This window comes from Pollicipes pollicipes, unplaced genomic scaffold (genome assembly GCF_011947565.3).
Source record: "Pollicipes pollicipes isolate AB1234 unplaced genomic scaffold, Ppol_2.1 Scaffold_4002;HRSCAF=4701_pilon_pilon_pilon, whole genome shotgun sequence".
NCBI classification, from domain to species: Eukaryota; Metazoa; Arthropoda; class Thecostraca; order Pollicipedomorpha; family Pollicipedidae; genus Pollicipes; species Pollicipes pollicipes.
Genome location: NW_023596420.1, coordinates 4,330,358 through 4,354,014, shown reverse-complemented (window position 1 = coordinate 4,354,014; position 23,657 = coordinate 4,330,358). Strand labels below are relative to the sequence as shown.

The following is a 23,657-nucleotide window of genomic DNA, read 5'->3' as shown; positions in this document are numbered from 1 at the left end:
TAGAACCATATGTACGGGTGTTTCAACCTGATCGGTGAGATATGTACGGTGTTTGATTGGTAACATCGTGCGTGTGTTAGATAGGTAACATCTTTACGGATGTTTCATTAGTAACATCTATACGGGTGATTCACTGGTTTCATCTAGCCTGCACGGCATGAAATTGCTAGTCAAATTCGTAAGTAATTAGAGGCCAAAAGACATGCGCTAACGGAAGTGTGAGCTACGTATTGCGTCAATCTCAAAAAGTTATCGCCCACGACAGGCCGTTGCTATGATATGGTGAATTTATCAAGGGATTTAAACTGAAGCGTTGTTAAAAGGGAAGAATAATAGAGCGGGCGGAAAACTGTGACAGCATTAACTGGCCATTTGATCCCATTGTGGCAAAGTTTAGATACATTACTTACGGCGGATCTTCTGCACCTCTGTGCGATATTACCATATTACATGCGCGATAGGTCACACAAGGACGTCACACATAGGTCACACATGGAGGGCTCACATAGGTCACACATGGTCACAAAAGTGTCAAACTGTGCTGACGTTGAGATAGAAGTACAAGTACGCAATATTATAAGGATTGCAGTCATTGAGTCATAGAAGAAGCGCGAACACTGAGTGATCTTTAGCGTTTCGGCTTCTGGTGGGCGTTAGACCGTCTGTCATTCAGCATTCCATCTCAGGCAAGTGCCAGCTAAAAAGCAAAAAACAGCATATCTCTTGATTGCCTGGTCCTCTGCAAAAATGAGCCGGTTGTAGTTGGGTTATTCCGTACCAGTGCGATGTTGCAATATTACAGGAGTTAGGCTCCCCGTCGTAGTTGCCGGTATCAGCGCGGGAAAACCAATTAATGTTTAGCCCAACGCTTCGCAAAACACGCTGGTAATGTTAGGTGAACGAGAAGTGTAAAGTTCCGTGAAAGCGGTTCTGTTTTCAAGACAATCGACAACCAGTGTACCGACTGTCGAGGAATCCTGAACATTGTGGCTTACCCTCCCTCAATCTGGTGGTCTATCTTCACAAGCTTTCAAAGAATCTGTGATCCCCTCTGCCTGGCTTGTTCCAAACCTAGACGCGAGTTCGCCGTCCCTTGAAGTGCGCGATAAGGTTGTGTGCGCTCCACCCCGTTCACTGGCTCCATTTCATGTGGCAGCGTTTCGTTTTAGGCCGGCTTCTGTGCGAATGTGTTTTTGTTAAGTTGCCTGTTCATGTATTGTAGAGGTTAAGGCAAGAATGGCTCCTTTATCTCTCTTTCTCAATTTCTTTTTGGGGGGAGGGCGCTTCACAAGCGGTTAAGAATCTATGCCGTACGACGCGGAGACGGAAAATGGGACGAGCGTTGGTGTTAAGGCGCCTATGAGTGTGAAATCATCGAAGTCCTCGTCCGTTTCACATCAATGTCAGAACGCAAAAAGCCTCACACTTTATTCAAATCTTTGATATGCTTTCATGCACTTTTACAGCTGAATTGGCTTGAAAGCGCTGCCAACCATACTGCTGCACGAATATTGGCGAGCGGCTCAGCTGCGTGCGTCCCCCTCCCCCTTCCCCACTCGTGTGTTCCCCAGCCTTGGCCCCGACTGCACTGGCTAGCGTTCGCGGATGCTCGGCGCCTTTCATGCTGGCGCCTCGCCCTTCTGCCTAATCGGGTTACCAGCTTTTGTCGGGGATTGGTGCCAAAAGATGGCAAAGATGTGCTGTGTTCTTTCGTTACGGGCCGTGACGTTCTGGCAGATGCTGCCCTATTCCTTGGCTTGTTAGCGCTGGCAATCTGTCTTTGCAGTCACCATAGTCTCGGAGCAGGCTATAATCAGCCTACTGATGCAGCCACGAGTGTAGCCTGTGGAGGTCATTATTGCCTGCGTCGTGTCATCAGCTGACTGCATTTGCTCAGCGCGGTGGAAGAGTCGCCGCGGCCGGCCCGCGCCGAGCCGTTGGCTAGCGCGAGGAGCGCGCCGTCCTCCGGGATGCCGTGCCGTGGCGTTGCGGCGCGCCATCACGGCCGCATGGCAGTGGGGCCATCTGGTGGCTCGGTGGCCGTCGCGACACGGCAGCGCTGGCGGCACATATCGACCAGCGGCGCCGCGCCGCTCAGGGCGGCTGGCTCGGCGCCGGCCGGCCGACCGGGCTCGGCCAGCGGACTGAACGGCCGCCATCAGAGGTTACACGAACACCATCAGCGGCCGCACAGACCGGCCTGATGGAGGTACCACCGACCGACCGGGCTCGGCCAGCGGACTGAGCGGCCGCCATCAGAGGTTACACGGTCTCAAATGAGCTGCACTACTAGCAGCCGCACACGCCGGCCTGATGGGGGCACCGCCGACCGACCGGGCCCGGCCAGCGGACTGAGCGGCCGCCATCAAAGGTCACACGAACACCACCAGCGGCCGCACACACCGGCCTGATGGTGATACCACCGGCCGACGTTGCCCGGCCAGCGGACTGAGCGGCCGCCATCAAAGGTCACACGAACACCACCAGCGGCCGCACACACCGGCCCGATGGTGGTACCACCGGCCGACGTTGCCCGGCCAGCGGACTGAGCGGCCGCCATCAAAGGTCACACGAACACCACCAGCGGCCGCACACACCGGCCTGATGGGGGCACCGCCGACCGACCGGGCTCGGCTAGCGGACTGAGCGGCCGCCATCAATGGTCACACGAACACCACCAGCGGCCGCACACACCGGCCTGATGGTGATACCGCCGACCGACCGGGCTCGGCTAGCGGACTGAGCGGCCGCCTGGAAAGTTATGCATTTTATGGAATGGTTGGTGGTCCCAATTTTCTGCCAAACGGTTTACCTAGCAAAGCGGTCTCTCCTAAGGTAGCTGTGCTTGGTTTTTCGTGTTCTTTTTCGAATGGGTTGAACCTTGAGGATGGAGAACACCACACTAGTGCATTCTCAAACGCCAAACATCTGCATCTATGTACTCGCTAGTTTATGTTCCGTGATGTGGCCAAACTTGGAAAAATATAATTGTGCCAGATGGTAGGAAGTCTTGCTGAAACGAACCTGACGTCAATGTTGGTAGTTCTTGGGCTTTTAGCGTCTTAGTAAACCACAATGGGTTCGCTATATGCCCATAGTTTGCGTTTTAAATGATGGGAAGCACGGCAGTGGCCCATTGCAGGACTGTTAAACCTGGGCATGTTCATGGGCAACAACTCACATACCAACCGCACTAAGTCAGTCTAAAGCAAACTGCGTTATTATTCTGATGGTCCTGACCCACGCCAGCCGCCTGATTTCATGAGGTACTTGAGAGACTGCCTTTGAAGACAGAACCCTCACCAGTCAGGCACCAGTCATCTTACACAGCGTTCAGCAGTGCGCAGCTCAGCCGTGTCTAAAGGCGTGAGAATGCTGCCTCTGCTGCTAAAAGACTACTCGTGGAAAGATGAGATTGCTCGCATTTGTCCAATAGGCAGATTTGAGTGGAGCACGGCTTAGTTATTTATGGTTGCTAATCATCACTTCATCTACTTCGTGTGTCACTTTTTACTTTCGCCAAAATATTAACAACATATGAAAATACTGTACAATAGCTTAATGCTTACCAACCTAAGATCGCAAACCCAGTAGATTGCTACCAAGTACCTAACTAAAGCCTATGACTATTGTTGCGCCTTTTGTACGTTGGAGAGATGGGACTTGGCAAGATGTGAGCTGAAGAAATGTTTATAGTTTTTCCATCTGTGCTGCACAAAATTTATACCAGACACAGAGTCAACATCTGCTGTTTTTCTTATCCGTGGATAATGGTCCGTTACGTCATCACTCCATTACGCAGTGTATATATATATATATATATATATATATATATATATATGCCTTATACCAACGGAGTAACATCTTCGTAACTCTACAAAGATGTGATGGGCCGAGTACCTTCCCATCCTGTTGTAGTGTGCTACTACATGCGCAACTGAAGCGGACTTATGACGCTAATGAAAGGAAAACAGACCACTTTTTGTGATCCTTTGTGTGTTTAATATTGGGAAACAGCTTCGTATGACGAACTTTGGCGCAAATGTTATCCGCTTAAAGTATAAGTGGGAAAGTGCCATGTTTTGACTGCGTAAAATACACAAGTGTGAGATTTCTATAGCTTTGTGCCTAAAGAAGGAATGAACTTGCACGTGGCTGTTGCTTCTTGGTTTCGTGTGGGGTGCTGTACTGATGTACTACTCATGTTGTAATTTGAAAACATATGACTTATTGCACTATGTATTTTCGCGGAGCGTTATACATTGCAACTCGTATATAGCCACACATAATCAAATTAAATGGATCTGATGGTGCTATTTAGCACTATGTATATACATACATATATATATATATATATATATATATATATATATATATATATATATATATATATGTACATATCCTACAGGCGTGCACATGTGGGAACGATGATCCTCGCTTACTTGGACGAGGCCGAGACTCTTTTCCGAGCTTCTCGTAGCAAGCGTTGAGCGACCAGGGCATGTGCGTAGCGCGTGTGTACGACGGGAGCAGCGTGCGGAGAGCGTCACCTGTGTTCACGTCGGCCCCCGTGTGACCGTCACCTGTGTTCACGTCGGCCCCCGTGTGACCGTCACCTGTGTTCACGTCGGCCCCTGTGTGACTCACCTGTGTTCACGCCGGCCGCTGTGTGACCGCCAGGATTGGACCTGCAGAATGCGAAGCACCTGACGGCGCTGGTCGGGCAGGGTGTGGTGCTTGACTGCCCTCTGGACTTCCCCGACGGCCAACCCGTGCCCTACGTCATCGAGTGGAGGAAACAGGCGAGTGATTGCGGCATTGTCCCGACTTCACGATCCGCCTGTCACGCCGGTTCGCGGCTTTTCGTCAGTTTGGAGGACTGCCTGGGAAACAAACTTTACTGTGTTTATTAGGCGGCCACTGGAATCAACAAGAAACATGAAAGTGACGCGGCACGACGCTTCCGACCATTCCGCTGACCGAGTGCGCCGCGGCCTGAGAGGCCTGTGTAGTTTATGGCCTGTCATCGTTGTTGCCATCATTATCACCTCATCGCCATCATCACCATCATCATAATCGTAGTCGTAGTCTTCGTCTCTGCCTTTGTATTCGTCGTCAGATGAGTGGTCACGGCACTGTAACGGCCTCACGACTTGCCTGTCACGTTGGTCCCTGCATGCCACCTGCAGTATTACGGATTTTCAGGACAAGAGCCGAGATAGATACGTTCTCACCATCGGGGTCCGCACAGGCTGGCTACATCCCTGGGCTATATATATATATATATATATATATATATATATATATATATATATATATATATATATACATATGTATGTATACGTACATACATATACACACAGTATGTATGTATACGTACATACATATACACACAGTATGTATGCATATATACATGCTAAGCAGTTAAACACTATTGGGTCGCTGGGACACGCTTCCGGCGCAACTGCCGCGACCGCCGCGCACTCGAGACATCGGACAGATCGTTATTCAGTTGTGGTTCAAGCCTGCTTTGCAGCACGAAGAGGCGGCGCGTCGATGGCATCAATATAGTACCGCTTCCTGCCACAGAGCATTGGTTGGCATCTCACAGTTACACAATATGCCAACATAACAGACAGGCAGGCAGTGAATGTTTGTATTGTACGGTAAGCAGCCGTGCAGCGAATGGACAGGAATGGTGATGACCGTGTCCGCTCAGCGCTATTTTTCGCCCGATTGGAAAATAAGCGTCCAAGGTGCAACAAGTGAAGGTACTTTCACTAATGTTTTGCTGTTTATGTGTTGCACCGTACACACTTTTCAGGTTAGGTAATTGAGCGGTACACCTTACAGGTTTGCATTCATCCACACGCTCATTTAACCCTTTGCCCACCGATGGGAGAGTAGAGTAGAGTAAGTAGAAGCTGGCCAAAGGAAATATAAATGGCCGCGGTAGCGTTTGTGGAGTTGTGTTGTGTTCTAGTCCAATAACCACCCGACGACCCGGGACCATTTTTGGAAGGAGGGGCAACGTGACATCCTCCTAGTCATTAAAATATGCAAATGGGGGAGGGGGGGGCATTAGTGTTAAGCTTTTTGCGTGGGGCTAACGATTTTGTGCGTCAGGTTTGTCTAGCCACGGAATTGCAGTGGAATCCATGCATCTCCTGAGGCCTGACAGCCCTCGACCGTCGTCTAAGCAGCCCAGCGTGTTTCGGCAGGAGCTCCATCCGCCCCTGTACATCTGGTGACTAAGCAGCCCAGCGTGTTTCGGCAGGAGCTCCACCCGCCCCTGTACATCTGGTGACTAAGCAGCCCAGCGTGTTTCGGCAGGAGCTCCACCCGCCCCTGTACATCTGGTGACTAAGCAGCCCGCGTGTTTCGGCAGGAGCTCTATCCGCCCCTGTACATCTGGTGACTAAGCAGCTCGCGTGTTCCGGCAGGAGCTCCATCCGCCCCTGTACATCTGGTACGACGGGTACCCTCCGCACGTGGCCGACAGCTACGAGGGCCGGGTCCGCCGGGTGGACTTGCGGAGCACACAGTACGGCATGGCCTCGCTCAACATGACCAACATCACCGAAATGGACGCTGGCTGGTACGAGTGTGTCGTCCACTTTCTGGACCGGTCACCGGCCGAGCTGGGAAACGGCACCTGGGTTCACCTGGATATACACGGTACGTGCCCGCGCCTGTATCCACATGGGTTCACCTGGATATACACTGTACGTGCCCGCGCCTGTATCCACCTGGACGTACACGGTACGTGCCCGCGCCTGTATCCACCGGGACGTACACGGTACGTGCCCGCGCCTGTATCCACCGGGACGTACACGGTACGTGCCCGCGCCTGTATCCACCTGGACGTACGCGTCACGTGCCCGCGCTTGTATCCACTTGGACGTACGCGGTACGTACCCCCGCTGTATCCACCTGAACGTAAGCGGTACGTGTTTGTGTACCTGGGGCCATCTGAACATCCACACCAAGTACCTGAGTGTTTGAGCCGATCGGGACATCACACCACGTGCCTGTGTGATTGAGCCGACCGGGACATCCACACCACGTGCCTGTGTGATTGAGCCGATCGGGACATCCACACCACGTGCCTGTGTGATTGAGCCGATCGGGACATCCACACCACGTGCCTGTGTGATTGAGCCCATTTTGACATCCGTGGTATGTGCTTCTGTGCGGGGACGTCAATGGCGTACGTGCATATATACTTCCATGTTATGCGTCTGTGATAACATGTCATCTCGTTTTATGTGAGAAATGTCGTCATAATCATCACCATTATGCCAACATCATCGTTTTTTGTGAGAAAAACATGCCAGCTGGGTTTTCAAACCTCGCCGGTGAGCATACACCATCTGCTGGCGATGATCGAGGTTAGTCGGTGTCGCCCGTGCCGACGTGTTGACGGTGTTCCGCAGCTCCTCCCCGGCTGGTCACCACTCCTCCAAAGAACCTGTTCGTCAACGTCGGAGACTCGGAGATCCTGGCGTGTGAGGCCAGGGGCACCCCGGAGCCGGTCATCAGCTGGTACAAGGTCAGCGGGGCGGGGCTGACGTCACGGGGCCGTGGCCGAGACCGCCAGACTGTCGGCAGGGTGATGTCCTGGCGGCACTTCACCATTCAGGGCGATAATTGACGCACCGTTTGCATACGTTTTCCATGATCTCAGCTTTTTCTAACGCGAAGTCCAACTAGCCTTGATGAAGCGTTTCTTTATGTCAATATACGTACACCTAGGTTGAACATCCAAGTTGCCGTAGTGGGCGCAAAATGACTTTTGCAGTTGTCATGCCCTAGAAGGCAAGTAATGAACCCGTTCCTGCAGGTCCAAGCTGGCTATGTTACATTTAGTTCTGCCATCCTCTATTACGAAGGTAGTGGAAATTTGCTTGTTGTTTGGACTTGCGCAGTGGACTTCAGTTTGGGTCCAGTTATGAATGATGCGAAGCACGGTGTGATATTTTATTTTATTTCACTCTGTGAAAGGTGTCATGGTTCTGCCACGTCGTATATATATATATATATATATATATATATATATTATATATATTATTATATTATTTATCTGATAACCACGGAAAATGCTTACCACATGAATATGTCTGTTACGTGGCAACTCAATGTTTTCCTTCATAGCCGTACTGGGAAGACAGAACGCGACAGCTGACCGATGCGTTTTGCTTGGAATGGGGCCATTGTGCTGCGCTCATTGGTTGTTCCTGCTTGAATTGCGTCATCAGGCAGATCAGCCAATCCAGCCCTCGGAGACCGTTGGTGTCAAGAATGACGGTACTGAACTGAGGATAACCAGGATCACCAAGGAGGACATCGGGGAGTACATATGCTACGCAGAGAACAGCGAGGGAAGCGTCCATTGGACGTCAAAACTCATCCTCGCAGGTGAGCGAATCAGCTGGGTTTCTCACTATCGATTTGAGAAGGTGAAACGACGTGCTAAAATGGGAAGATCGGCTTCAATATTAGGAAGGACATCTCGCCCTCGTGTTGCGAGCTGCTTGGGATGGTGCCAGTGATGAAAAGCGGGTCTTAGTCCTGGCTGCAGACCAGATGAAACGCTCGTGCATGGGCGCAGTTTTGCAAAGAGAGTTGGGGGTGGTCTCATTTGTGAATAGTGAAGCATCCTATCCCCAAAATAGGACCAACAAATGTTTTTTTTTTATTTGCCCCACTTTCTTCCCAAACTGGGGGGAGAGGCGGAGAATAAGAAGCTACACCCCTGCGTTCCTGCTGAAATGCCGGAGGGAATATTCTATGCTTGATGGAGGGCCTTGTGTGGTAGTTATGTCCAGTGATGTTAACGTCAATGATGCGGTAAGATCTGCTGGCAATCTGTCCGTTGTTTGAAGATGGGTCTGCAATTTCAGGGTCCGGTTGATTTTTTCTGCTAGATAAAGTTTCAGGAAGAAGACACGCGAACTAGATTTATTTTGCTGTGTGGAAACAACAACAGTCTGGAAACACCAGCCAGTCATATTTGAGAGTGGTTGACGTACTCAGCGACTTGCCTTGTATAGGTGGCGTTACAGTCGAGCTCCCTGTGAATAAGCGGCGCTGCCACCGCGCGTCGCCGTAAGTAACACCGTAAGACAATCGCCGACCTGACCCGCAGGCCACGCCGCCATTGTGACGGGGCCAGCGAACCTGACGCGCATGGAGGCGACGCGGGCCGTGTTCACGTGCGAGGGCCGCGCCCGGCCGTCCAACTTCAGCCTGCGCTGGCTCCGAGACGACATCCCCGTGGAGCAGCACAGCGGCCTCGAGAAACGCTTCAAAATCTCGGGCAACGGCTCGCTGGTGATCGACCCGGTAGCGGCGGAAGACGCCGGCATGTTCACCTGCGAGGTCTCCAACGGCATCGGCAGGCCGGAGCGGGCCTCAGGCTTCCTCGAGGTCCAGTGTAAGTGAAGGGAAGCGGACCAGTGGGCACCAGGCTCGAAATCACTCCTTCGCAAAGGCTAGACAAGCAGTCATAAAGTTCTCTTCAAACCTAGCACGAAAAGTATTTGAGGCTGAAGCGTTGAGATTTGGATGCATTTGTTTAAAGTGCATTTATCAATAGACGAACATTTTAACACATGCTGTAATAATTTATCGCCTGATTCTAAGAGAGCATTTTTAATGCACGTCTCCCAACCGTGCAGTTCAGCCCGTCGCAAGAAAATGTTGATAGTAATGCCACCAACATCGGGTCAGTGAATTGACTGTATCTGTATGCTATTATCTAAGGTGAACTGATTAAGTGTGAAATGTCCCCACGCATGTTCAAACCATTTTAAGACCAAACCATTACCGAAGGCTCGTTTCCATGCTGGATTATTCAGCTGTGCAGTTCGTATGTCGCGAGACATGCTTTTCAAACAGGCAGTCACAGACTGAATTAAATGCTTTCCCACAGACATGGTTTATGAAGTTAAGTGTCACATTTTAACCGGCAGTTGATCTCCCTGGCTTCTTCCATTCAAGGTTTGAATTTAAAGGTGATGTTTCTGTGTGCACAACATCATATTTCATTCTAGTTCAATGCGATTCAATATCGATATGATGCGCCGTGCCATGCAACAGGCACGAATATTTGGTACGAATCGGAAGCGCTAGAGAGTTGGAGTGCTAGAGTGCCATGCAACAGTCACGGATAGTCGGTACGAATTGGAAGAGCTAGAGGATTCTATATTTGCCCGTTGACATCTGTTTTTAACAGTTGTAACATTGGCCCTCACGCTACAACCGTATAACCTCTTGTCCCCCTTCCCCGCCGTCTTGCGGTGAAAGATGAAAAACTTGCATTGGGCGGGGGTTGAAGGGAATGCTTCATATTTGAAGATATTGAGGCAAACATCAGATACGACGGAAAAGCGCCATTGTAACTACTGGTATGCTTGTAAGTGCGAAGACTGCTCCAGCAGCCAAAATTTCACTGCTCAGTAAACATGCTTCCCATTACGTCATCGCTTGGTCATGTCATGTAGCATTTGTATCACGTCAGAGTCGCTGTGAGACTGGCCGTGTCAAAATTGCCATTTTGGTGGGCAGACTGTGGAAATTCTTCTTTTATTTCTGATAAAAGCCGATAACTAATTAAAAATTTCCCAAGTCTAGCTCCGTCTTTTTGTTCCAGCGCTCGCCATGCGCCGGGCACAGCCGCGATAGTGCCCCCGTGCCGTTTGAGTGTGACCTGTGACCTGTGACGTGCTTCAGACGCGGCTCACGTGCCGTACACGCCTTCGGTGCAGTATCTGCCGACCGGGCTGCAGGGCGTTATACGCTGCCACATCAAGTCCAACCCTCCCATCCAGTTTGTCACGTGGTTCCGAAACGGGCGGAAGTACGAGCCGGAGAACGTGCCGGGCGTCACGCTGCTACTCAACGGCTCACTGCTGATAGAGTCGGTGAGTCAAGCCTCGTGTCGCTGCTCAGCTAGTTTGTGGTCTCCTATGCTGTGAAGCATTTCGCCTTTCTCCGCATTTTCTTAGTGATTATTTCGTGGCACTAGTATTCGTGGCACTAGTATTCTGTTACACGAGACAGAACGAGATGTTTGACAACGCGGTCGCCCACTTTAAGCTATAAGGGGGAAACTTGACTAGCTTTAAAGTGGAGAGATTATATGTCTCGGATGCGCCACTCCTGGTGTCGAACGGACAGCGCTGCGCGGTTTTATCGAAATGTCACATGTGTGACGGTGCTCGGCTGTGTCTTGCGTGTGTGGCGAATGTAAACACGTCATTTTGATCCTGTGGTTTGTTGGCAGTCATTTGAGTCGCATGTGATAAGGTGACTGACTGCCTGGCTAAGACCACATATCATCCCTGTCTGTCGCCTCGCCCGAGCCGGGTGTGGCCTGGACTGTCGTGTGGAACTTGATCCAACTGTGGATGTTCCAAGACAGAACTTGGAATGGCATTGCTTCGTATACGCATTTTCTCGTATCACATTCCTTTGTAAATGCGATTATCGGCGTACGCAATTGTTCGCATCGCTTGTTTCATGGCGGTTAGCAATCCTGCGTGTCGCATTTCGTCGTGCGGGCATTCCTGTATACCACATTGCGTTACACACGCCGTTTTCTGTCTGGTAGCGCTTCGCACGAGCAATTTATCATGCCTCATTTTCTCCTGCATACACTAATCAACTTCGTATTATTAATATTTGCAATTCTCTGGCTGGGGCCCAAATGCGTGTGTGTCAGAGATGCATAAGTTACCGCGTAAGGCGTTTCTTATTCTCAGCATCACAGTTGCGCGCGCATGTTGTGCTGCAAGGCACACGAGCATCCCTGTCAATCCTGAAAACTATATGAGACTGACACGCAAACGTGCGCACCATGTGACTGACACGCACCTCATCCCCTTAGCCTAAATTTCGGATGTCTTTTTGTGCACGTATTCTTTTGCTGTTTTACATAAATGCAATTTATTGTATTGCATTTACAGCCCTACACAAATGCGCGACGTTCCGTAATCCGGATGTAAATTGATACCAGCCAGTGTGTCCACGCGATAGCGCTCTGCCAGACCGGGCTTGCATCGGCGGTCGTCTGCTAGTTTGTTTTTTAACAAACTGTAACCAGTCAACATCGGTGAAACCAACGAGATGACGGCAGAGATAAGTGATGCCAGATGGAAAAATGCCGCAGTATGCGATGTGCGTCTAGCCCAACGTCCAGTATGTAAAGCTGATGCAAAGGTGTCATCGTCATCCTTCGTCTTCGATGTTTGCGTCATTTAAACACCGGACCTTTTTTGGTCGTCTGTAGCATTGTGTCCGGCACCGTCTAGTCCCGTCATTTGCGTCGTCTGAATCGGGCGCGGCAGCGTCCATTTTCCCGCGAGAGCTGGATGCGGTGTCGTCCGTTGTCTGGTCATTTTCCCGAGTGAGCTGGCTGCGGTGTCGTCCGTTGTCTGACTGGAACTGACGGTGGTTCCATCTGTCGTCTCCGGTGGGCAGGCTGTGGCGCCGCCCTTTGTCAGGCCTGAACTGACGATGGCTCCATCTGTCGTCTCGTCTCCGGTGAGCAGGCAGTGGGGCTGTCCGTTGCCTGGTTTGAACTGACGATGGTTCCATGTATTGTCTTCCGTGGGCAGGCGGTGGCGCTGTCCGTTGTGCGGTTTGAACTGACGATGGTTCTATCTATCGTTTTCGGTGAGCAGGCGGTGGCGCCGTCCGTTGCCTGGTCTAAACCGACGATGACTCCATCTGTCGTCTTCGGTGAGCTGGCCGTAGTACTATCTGTTGTATTGTCTGAGCCGGCCGCGGCGTCCGCGCGCCCGCAGGTGCGGCACGAGCACCAGGGCACCTATCGCTGCCGGCCGTTCAACCAGCACGGCTCTAGCGGCGAGTCGGGCGAGATGCAGGTGGTGGTGCGCGAGCCGCCGCGCTTCGTGCTCCGGCCCAAGAACCTGTATCAGCGCAAGGTGCACGACGCCATCCAGATGCCTTGCGTGGTGGAAGGCTCGCCGCCGCCCCAAGTCATGTGGAGGAGGGTACGTCCGGCGCCCACACCAGCGGCGCAGTCAGTCGTGCTCCCAACGGGTGTGGATGATCCCTGAGCCTTGGGCGTATGTGAAGCTTTGCACCTTATGCGGGATGGATGAATGGGTCGCCTTGCGGTTAGCGACCCCAGCTGGGTTGAACCCGGGCCACATGGCCTCTGTGGTGGAGTCACTGGGAAAGAAGTCGCTGAGTCTCTCTGTCCCTGTCCCTCTGTATGCATGTCTGTCTCCCTCTGTCCCTTCCGCTGCCTTTGTTTCCGTGCCTGTCTCATTACATAGCGCATATTTTGTAGTGCGTGTCTTGTTCCTGCATTCTCGCTGAGCCTCTGCTACGGTTTGCCGGCAGCATGACAACCAGAGCCTTCCCAGCGACCGGGTGTTCATCAACAAAGGCAACATCACCATCAAGTCGCTGCGAAAGTCTGACTTCGGCTACTATGAGTGTGTGGCGAGAAGCAGTGTGGCGACCATCGTCACCTCAACACAGGTCAGGCCGCCACAGTCGAGATCGTGCGCTGCACCCAGGTTCACCCGTCTCTATCTTTGGCCTGCTAACGATTACTCCAGAATGGTATTAACGTGACGTTCAGGGGAAGAGGAGTGCCGGCTTAGCTGTTGCAGTTCGTACCTTTGATGTTACCGTAATACGGTATTTAGTATGCATAGGGTGTCTGACAAGATTTAGACGTCGCAATAAAAAGCTCGTAACTGCATTTGCGAGAAGCATCATGCATGTAGATTTGGCAGTTTTAAAAGCCGTATTCCTTATAGAATAACCAGGAGAATGGAGAGATATACAATATATGATAAGCCAGCTGTATCTCTATTCTACTGGTTCTTCTACGAGGAATAAGGCTATTAATACTGCTTATCTGTATTGAAATAAGAACACAAAGCATCAACTGCTTGTCAACGATGATTCTTTAAACTTACACTCGCCTCAGCATCCGGGAGGCAATGTTTAGGCCTACACTCGCTTCGGCATCTGAGAGGCAATGTTTCATTCAGGATTTAGGACGCTAGCATGTCATTGGAAGGCATGCCCACCCAAGAGCGTGTCAAGTTTACGTGAGCAGGCGTCTCCAAGGTGTTCAGTGAACCGATACATGACTGGGCTCTTGCTCTCGCCTACGTAAAACTCGACTTGCCTGTTCATTTTACCAAGCCTGCACGCGATTTTGTGCACCACGTTTTGCCATCAAAACCATGGTCACCGGCAGGGCAGCGTTGACGGCCCGATGGGCAGGACAGTTTAGCGAAGGCTGATCACTCCAGGCTTTGTTTCAGGGTGGGCTGATCACTCCAGGCTTTGTTTCAGGGTGGGCTGATCACTCCAGGCTTTGTTTCAGGGTGGAGTGATCACTCCAGGCTTTGTTTCAGGGTGGGCTGATCACTCCAGGCTTTGTTTCAGGGTGGGCTGATCACTCCAGGCTTTGTTTCAGGGTGGGCTGATCACTCCAGGCTTTGTTTCAGGGTGGACTGATCACTCCAGGCTTTGTTCAGGGTGGGCTGATCACTCCAGGCTTGTTTCAGGGTGGGCTGATCACTCCAGGCTTTGTTTCAGGGTGGACTGATCACTCCAGGCTTTGTTTCAGGGTGGACTGATCACTTCAGGCTTTGTTTCACGGTGGGCCCGCTAACACGAGCCACTCTGATATGTCTTAACATCCTGAAGTGTTTCGTTTACCCGCCGAGCTGCCTTTTCATTGACGTATGGGATGCTCGTGTTAAGTTGACGCCAGTCGGTTAAGAGTGTGTCTCAGACCGCTTTTTAGGGTGATGTGTAGAAGTGGTGGCACGATTGGTTAAATACTCTGGATAGCCGTTTTTTAGGGTGATGTGTAGAAGTGGTGGCACGATTGGTTAAATACTCTGGATAGCCGTTTTTGTGTTGAATAAATCCACCTTGCGTCTGAGGCTGCGGTAAATGGCTGATTTATGGGCCACCTGCGAAGGAAGAATGGCTTATTATGCTCATAGGATGGGCTGAGTTGAAGTGGAGGATAGCTGAAGCTACCATCGGCTGGCAGAAAGGCTAAGTAGTGAACTATCTTAAAGGGTGCCCAACGACCAAGATATAGATGAATGATAAACGTTTTGGTCCAAACGTATGTCCCATGGTCAGTCGAATAACGGTATTATGCGAATTATCATGTTCAGGAAATGTGTTTTTGTTCTGGGATCGGCTTCCTTCAACAAACTGTGATTGTGCCGAGACCAAAACAAATGAATCAGTCCATATCAGAAATTTGACGGGAGCCTTAAACACAATGACTTGTTCCCAGCCTTTGGCGTCATTCGTTGGGTAAAGGTTGCATGCGATTTGGTCACCATCGCAGCATGAACATGTAGGGTCCGTCAGCTAGAATCCAGGGTCTGGCCTTAGTCACTCTGTTTATCGTTGCTCTGACTGGTTCCCGTGTACAAGGCGTTTTATGATATATTTTCGAAACATGTTTGATGTGACGTATTATCTCCAGAATGGCAGTGGGTAACAGTGCTGGGCGAGTGTGAGTGTGCGTGCATGTAAAACTGTGTTCGGAGGAAAGGGTCTTGGGAAAGGGAAACTTACAGATCACTTGAGGTCACTGGGGGCCGTAAGCACGTCGTTCATATCGCCTTGTTTTCATGTTTAAAATCTTAGCATTGGCGTGCAGTTAATCAAATGTGTTCGTGGTACAAAATCGTATTTGGGTTGAGCTGCTTAATGGTGTTTTCTTTAAGCAGTGCTTTGCAATTGTGTATTGTGCATGAACGCTTGTGCCGGTAGAAGTTAAACAAATCCTAAACCTTCCCATGTTGTGAGGTACACGATTAAATTTTTTTTATAACAATCCGAAGAGCACCGCTGTCTGGCATTGTTCAGGTCCGAAGAGACGGCGAGCCCAGACCGGGCCCCATCAGGCCTTCAGCGCCATCGTTTCAGTTAGTGCCTGCTGGTTGTAAGCCCCGTGGGATAAGATTTCATGTTGTATTTTGGATGTGGTCCCTGCGAATAGACGTTTGGTAGACATTTGCATTTGTGATGGTGCAGTATGTCAAACCAGATCGGTAACCACGCGTGGACCGTCCCAATTCGTCGATGACACCACGATGACACCACGATGACACCACGCGTGATGCACGACAAATTACTTTGGATTTGCTGCAGTTGCAACATTCGCACGTGGGAAGTATTTCATAGGACTCCTTGAAAAATCGGGCAAGTACCCATAGCTGTTTACCTCTTTATCTTACAAATGCTTAAGTACATCCTATGGGAACAACTGGTTAGATTCGTGTAGAACCACGATTTTAACTGCGCTACAATTGTTCCTAAACGTGGCCATGAGTCTGGGCTGCACTGTCGCGCCATGGCCACTTGGAATATGTACCAAAATATGTCTTTTCAAGGATAATGTTTAAAATACATGTAAGCTAATGGTGGTCCTAGGGATGATCGTGACTAGGCCTTTCCTTTCGAATCTCGGGAAACACCGTAGTGAAGATCGTCTTGTGGTTTTTATGTCAACAGCAGCCTGCATTCGTTGGTCGCGGTGCTGGTTCTGGACATTATTATGTGTTCGTTGGTAGCGGTACAGGTTCTGGACATATTCTCCCGTGCACGGGTCTGGCGGCGTGTCGCGTCGCACGGTTCAGCCAGCGACGCCCTGCTGCCCGACGCCCGCCCCTCCCCCTGTCCCGCCCGCGCGGGGCTCGTCATTCATCCGCGTCATTATTTTGGCAACGCTCCGCCACTAAGTCGTTTGTCGATGTCCACCAGACACGCCGGAAATATGTCAAGGAGCCAACAGTCAGTGGATAGGCTATCGGTTCTTGCCCAAAAGCCATCTCGTACAGCTGAGGTCTAATGGGTTACGACCGGCCCCTGCCCCATCCTCATGTAGTACAACTGACGTTTAATGGGCCACAACCGTCTCCTGCCCCAGCCCCGGGTATGGAGCAACTGGTATCTAATGGGTTTCGACTGGCTCCTGCCCCATCCTCAGGTAGAACAGCTGGCGTCGATTAGGTCACGGCCGGCTCCTGTCCCGTCCTCACGAATGGGTCACGGCCGGCTCCTGTCCTGTCCTCACGAATAGGTCACGGCCGACTCCTGTCCCGTCCTCAGGATAAGATAACCTCACTCGTGACTATTGGTATAATTGAAAAAGACTGCTATAAGCAGTGTAATTTTTGGTGTGGTAAATGTGCTCCTCGAAACGTCATTGATGGCGTCATGGCGCGTTTGTATTCCGTTGAGGTGCTGCCAAACTAACCATGCGAAATTGCCACCCTGGCACCCATATGAAGTCCTTCAACTTACCGAGAGGTGGCAGTGGCGGTGCTGGAAGTGTCCGTTGAGCCAGATATCGATGTGCTCGTGTTTTGGTCATTTCTCGTGGTGTTCTTGCATGTGTATTCGTGAGTTTAAGATGCTTACTTTTATTCACATGCTCGATTACGGCACTTTTCTTAAGTTAATGGATGGCAAGCCTTATTTCCGTAAAAAACTAGCAACCATGTGCACTTCCTATATTGTGCGGCACAAAACGCGATTTCCCACCATTAGCCATTTGCCTTCATCCCACAGCCCTGATATGACCATGTCTGGTCGAAGGGGCTGTAATTCCCATAATTGCTCAAGAGCCGGTTGGCTTGTTATATATGTGGAAGTCGTGATCGCGAACGTTGGGATGGAACGTCAGACGGAGATGATTTGACGGGCACTGTCGCGGTGTCGTGCATGCGTGAGTGGCGTTCAAGTGATCTGCGGACCTTCGTAGGAGTGTGGGTGAGAAGCTAGAGTGTCTGAAGTCTTAACAGTGGGATGGCTGTGAACTGCATAGAATGGTCTTCAAGACTATTTCAGCTTAAACCCCATACAGATAAGTAACAATGCCTTTGAAGTAAATTTTGGATGGCATGGAACGATACCAAATGTCTCCGAAGCTGTCATTATTGTTGAATAAATAAATATTTACTAAAACGCTTGCATTTATGTGGGTTCTTTCGGCGTCTGCTCATTTCATTCTTCATTCGTTTATTGTGATCCAGAGTCAGAATCGGGATAAGCAACATAGACTTGCTACTATCAAATATCGATTCAGCTCACCCGGTACAAAAACTACCTTTGATTCGGATTACGGGATTTCCTGGTGCTTTTAATTAGAGATGTGAATCGAACACAGGTCTGCTGTGTTTTAACCAAAGCCGGAGTGTGTGTCAGTTTCAGTTCACGTGACCGTCTCGCGTTGTTACGCCTCCCGTTTCAGCGCTAATTCCGGAGTAATTATGTTTGTTTTCCGGGACGGAGGATCCTCTTTAGTCGAGCTCCTCGCTTTCATGTACGTTCTGCCTACCGTGTTGCCAATTTAGTCGTGGGCTCAGGGCTCGGAGGCTAAGTGCTGAGCTCTAAAGTATTTTATTCACTTTCTTGGCCCTCTCGCTCGCGAACCGACTTCTCGTCTCGTGGATGGAACTTCGTAAAACGTTTGGGGGGGGGGGGGGGTGAGTGGAACCCCATATTTGTAAGGAACAGGACCCAGGGATTTCTCCTGAACGCTTCTTTGATGCTATCAGCACTAGGATGACGTGCTGTTCAGGCGACCTGGCTTAGCCTGGGGTGGGGGGGGGGGGGGGGAGCGGAGGGGGAGAGGGTACTACCCAAGCACAGAAGCACAGAGTTTCATTGATGGCTGGTCTCCATTTGGCTTTAACCAGTGAGGTTTTTCTGAGCTTGATGCTCCTCGTGACCACCTGTCTTTTGTAATATAGCTGCCCGCCTAAAACGGAAACGAGAAGACCGGAATGTGGTCGCGCAGCAACAACGTCACACGATTTTAGTTTGCGGCAAGATGGACGAGACAACGTGAATGATGAAGCGTCCGTTGTTCGAGTTCCTTGATCGTCCGACGCTCAGATACGATGGCGAGCGTAATGTATACTCAGCGCTGACGTGCTGCACACACCGTGATGTCGTCCGTACATGTCCCCAGCTGGTTGTGGAGGGGACCACGCCGCACGCGCCGCACAACATCACGACCAACGCCTCCAGCTACGCCATCACCATTCAGTGGCTGCCCGGCTACAGCGGCGGTGACAACTTCGACCAGAAGTACGCGGTCTGGTAAGTGGCTTCCGCCCGCGTGCAGTTGCTGTGCCGCCGCCCCGTCGCGGTCTCCATGGTCGCCGCTGTGGCTGTGCTGCGGGCCCATTACCGCCGCCCCGTCGCGGTCTCCGTGGTGGCTGCGGTGGCTGTGCTGCGGGTCCATTACCGCCGCCCCGTCGCGGTCTCCATGGTCGCCGCTGTGGCTGCACTAATCGTCCGCACGATATTGCGCGAGCACGTCTGGACTGGATTATTTACGTCCGAAAGCACATTGCCCCAAATACGCTCGTCAATCACACCACGCGAGGTAGGAATTGGTGAGGGCGCGCACGTCAGGCTGTGTTTAACTTCTTGTTATGCGGCTCGGTCCCTGGGCAGTGTAGCATAACAGCGACGCAGGAGTTGTGTCGATCACTGTCAGAGCGGGCAGGCGTGCGGCAGCGTCAGGCCTGGTCCCGATCAATAGGCTTCGAATGACCCAGCCAGATGACGGCTTGGTCTCCGGTACAGCTCGAGGCGAGCAGTCACTGAAACTGCTGTGCCAGTGCTATGCAGCAGCTCCTCGCCCTTCCTCGTCCATAACAGATCAAGACATGTGCGTTCAAAAACTTACATGCAATAAAGCGCGGTACTTGGGTTAAATATATCATATTGTAATGCCGTTTAACTGTTAAAGCGTGGTGAAAATGGTGCGACGTCCTCACCGCAATTTTTTAGTGGCTTCGGTGAAGGTTAAAACGCACATGAGCACACATAACTGCCGAGTGAAGCAAGCGCATAAACATGGAGCTAGCTTCCTTTGAAGGTCCAGGAGAGCACAAAACCAAAGTAATCCCACGCTTGCGCCCCTGATGGCTGGCGATTCTACAGGCATACACAAAGGAGCAGAGAGAGGACACGTCCATCTTCCTTTCGTGATAGCTTAACCGTATTCCAGGAGGGGGGGGGGGCAGATTCTGTGCCTTGCACTGGATATTTCGGCAGGGGAGGGGTAGATTCCGCCCCCCCCCCCGAGCTATGCTGAGAGGATGAGGGCAAAGTCCGCCACGGACTATGGGGAGGGGGGGGGGGGGCAAATTCCGCTGCCGCGGGATTTTCACGGGGTTCTCCGAAACGGTTCCTTAGAATTGTCCGACTTTTCCAAAACAGCTTATCTACGCCGTGTCAATGACGCGGTTGCATGACTTGCGCGGGGGCGGTTCCAGGGCACGGTATCGGAAAGACCACCCGTAAATTAGCGGTCAGTGCCGAGATGACATCTGCCCAGGATCGTACGCACTACCCTGCGTTTAAAGGAGTAGCTAATGCTTCTGATGAAAACGGCAGGTGCAGAAGGAGCACGTTGATTGTAGTTTATCACACGCAACATTTTAGAGGGGATTGCAGGGCTCGAAAGATGAGGAGTTTTGTGAAAGGAGATGCTTCGGTATGGTCTCAAAGCTATGCTGGGAGGACGGTGCTATGAAAGGGCTGCATGGGAAAACGTTCGCGCATGTGAAGCTGGAGCAAGGAAAGGAATTGTTTCACACGCACAAGTGGCTCCAGGAATGAGCAGCGCCTCATATCATATGTAGGACAATTTCATGTTCACTCCCCTGCAGGCAACAACATTTTAAAAAGTCGTGCCAGAGACGAATCCAGGAATGCCTAGACTGTGTGAGATTGCAGTGCGCGAGGACCGTGGTCACCCTCAGCGAGCCGGCAGCCGACGGCCCATGGGCTACGCTTCAATCACCTGTTCTTTCTCCTCTCGTTTGGAAAACTGGATACGCGTGTGGTACCTGGCCACGCATTCTTTATTTATACCATACGTTACAGCGTATAACAGCATAAGCAGCTGCCAGGAACATACGCTACCCACTTGGCATCTCCTTTCTTGTCATTAACACAATGACATCCCGATTTTGTCGATACAAAAGGTTGACTTGTTCCTTTTCTGATGGCAAAGAAAGGTGCCACCCTATTTTCGGCTCATCTTCATCATTTTTACATCGAAATCGGTTCATAAGTGCGACAAGCGTGTCAGATATTTTTTTGTGCCCTCTGTTGTCCGTCTTTCAGAATTTCGTGAGGTTTTCCGCGGTGCTGCCAGGGTGAAAAGCAAGCGACTTCATATCGCCTCAGCCAGCTGTGTGCTTCGTAAATATGCCGACAACAGTAAAAGAGTTTTTCATCTTTAGAATGCACACTCTGCCGCAGGGGCATATATTCGCAACATTAGTTGCATGGGCTGAGCAGTGGGAAATGATGAAGGGAGGACGCTGGGATACCCTCAAAATACGTTAGCAAACGAGTTTTTCCACGAATTTGGCCCACTTGTTTTTTGGAAGAGTTGTAGCGCCCCCTCCCCCATAAACACACTGAATAGGAAACTACGCTACTAATCCCTGCTTCGTCTAGAGAAATCAGACGCCATTTGGTGTTTTATGATCAGCCCAAAAGTAGTAAGGTCTCATCGCAATTCCGTTGGTGGCTTGCAACATCAATTTACGTTTGCGTAGCCTCAATGTTGAGTATGGTAGGAGCAAATTCATGTCACGCAGCGTTGACACGAGGAGAGCGTATCGACTCAAGTACCGCCAGTCAAATAACACCGTGTGTGGGTCCCATCTCTTTATCTTTATGAGGATGCCTAATTAGAGCTACTGACCGAAATCCACCATCGTAGCAGGGCAACTCCTTTGGACCAATATGCATGGGACAAATGATTGCTTATCAATACCTTTAACCGAATATGATACGTTCGAATGCTGCCATCGTGGAACACGCCATTTATCATTGATAGGCATTGGCAAAGGTATTGGTAGGTGCGTCAATATTCCATGGGTATTCCACACAACTAACGGCCCTGCTGGGGTGGTATGGCTTCGGTGTTTGCTGCCGTCCATCTTAGCAGGGAGTGCAATCCTTACTTTATCTAAAATGTAGCCCCGCTAATCAGTCAATCCCGCTAACGAACAATGTGCAATGTAGAGCTCTGACTGATGAATGCTATGTTTGGATCTGTGTGAAAGGCAAGCTGTTTATACTTGTTTGGTACACTGTTTTGCCATTATCCTACTGACTGTGCCCGTTGATAAACGTGGTCCTGATCTCCCGTGCGTATTTCCACCGAACCACGCCAGTGGTGGCTGCACAACTTCACCATGCTGCTTCCCCATGAAGTTGATCTCATCGCTGTCCTGTTAAACTGTAAAAAACTTTACAAAACTGGTGAGAACACAAGACTGCGTACATAGTGGCTGTTGAAAACGCAGGAAAAACCCAGCACTCGCAGCAAACCTGCTAACGTAACCATCCCTCGAATCTATTAAACCAGCTGTGATAATCCGATACCCCAGCTGTTGCAGCGAAGCCGCTAGTCGAGATGCACCACTGAGGGCAGCTTGTATTGACGTGGATGGGCCGTGGCGGCAGGTACCAGCAGCACGGCACGGGCAGCTGGAACACGTACGAGGTGCAGCCGCCGGGCGCCTCTCGCGTGACCATCTACCACCTGCTGCCCGGCACGCTGTACGAGCTGATGGTGGCCGCCAAGAACGACATCGGCGACGGCACGTTCTCGGAAAGAGTGGTCGTCAAAACTCTCGGTAGGCGAGCGAGCCAAGGCCCGCCTGCGACGGTCTCTGGCTTGTTTTGAGTGCTGCCCTGAGTGCGGGTTTACGCTCGGCAACTTTCAGCGTAACAATGCATGGTAAGATACCACCTTAAGAGAAGATATGGGCCCAGCATTGACTCTGGGTGATCCGAAAATACAGCTTCTCATTGTGCCAGCTCAACTAAGGGGTCGTGATGCGTAACTGCACTGTTCAGAGTTTGTTGGCTGCCGGGCGGAGGCGGTCCGCGGCGGCTGCCCGATCGAAGATCCGATGGCTCCCGTTCCTTGTTCCGCTTCCGTGCGGATGGACGGGCGCGGTGTGGCGGTGCGGCGGGCTGGGCTCGGCTGAGCGCCGGCCTGACCGGCCGCCGGCGCCCTGTGCCGCCAGATGTAGGCCAGAGCGCGCTACCCGGGGCCGACCCGGCAGCCTCGCGGAAGGAGGCCGCCGCTGCCGCCGGTGAGCCGGCCCGAGGCCTCCCCATGGGCTCGGGCGCCGGGATCGCTCGCTGACCAGCGGCGCTACCAGAGGCCGGGCCTGGCAGTCGCGCTTCCTGGGCTGCATTTTTTGTTTTGCTTACTTTATGAACATAAGCATCGGCAGTCGTATGATTTATTTATTGCAGACAGCGCACGGCTCCATTGAAGTTCAAGATTTGAGTTGCATGACTGTCGTCCTTTTGTGCGTAGTGTTGCTGCTGCGATGTCATCCGTAGTTTACATTCTCACTTGCACGCAGCACCGTCCTGGTCTCCGACACGCGCTCTGATGGCCATTTTGGCTGAGCCATTATCGAAGAATGATCTCTCGACCGGATGAAATGATTGCCGCCATTTCGGCATTACGTGCTTGAATTTGGCACTGCTCCATTGGGTGTTTAATGGTCCAGAAGAGATCATGAGTTCAGTCGCGTGCTGCAGGCTATCCGAGCTAGACTCAAATG

The 23,657-nt window shown here is 51.2% G+C and overlaps 1 protein-coding gene across 1 annotated transcript in view; it reads left to right on the top strand.

Moving 5' to 3' along the window:
- Positions 1-23,657, top strand: part of LOC119093416 (protein turtle) — a 93,249-nt gene that overhangs the window by 48,458 nt on the left and 21,134 nt on the right. Inside the window, exons 3-13 of the mRNA XM_037216371.1 lie at positions 4,681-4,802; positions 6,444-6,678; positions 7,437-7,552; positions 8,259-8,418; positions 9,149-9,436; positions 10,735-10,925; positions 12,810-13,019; positions 13,375-13,515; positions 19,007-19,137; positions 22,537-22,709; positions 23,106-23,174. Coding sequence (XP_037072266.1) covers positions 4,681-4,802; positions 6,444-6,678; positions 7,437-7,552; positions 8,259-8,418; positions 9,149-9,436; positions 10,735-10,925; positions 12,810-13,019; positions 13,375-13,515; positions 19,007-19,137; positions 22,537-22,709; positions 23,106-23,174 — 1,836 coding nt within the window. The remainder of the gene's footprint in view (positions 1-4,680; positions 4,803-6,443; positions 6,679-7,436; positions 7,553-8,258; positions 8,419-9,148; positions 9,437-10,734; positions 10,926-12,809; positions 13,020-13,374; positions 13,516-19,006; positions 19,138-22,536; positions 22,710-23,105; positions 23,175-23,657) is intronic.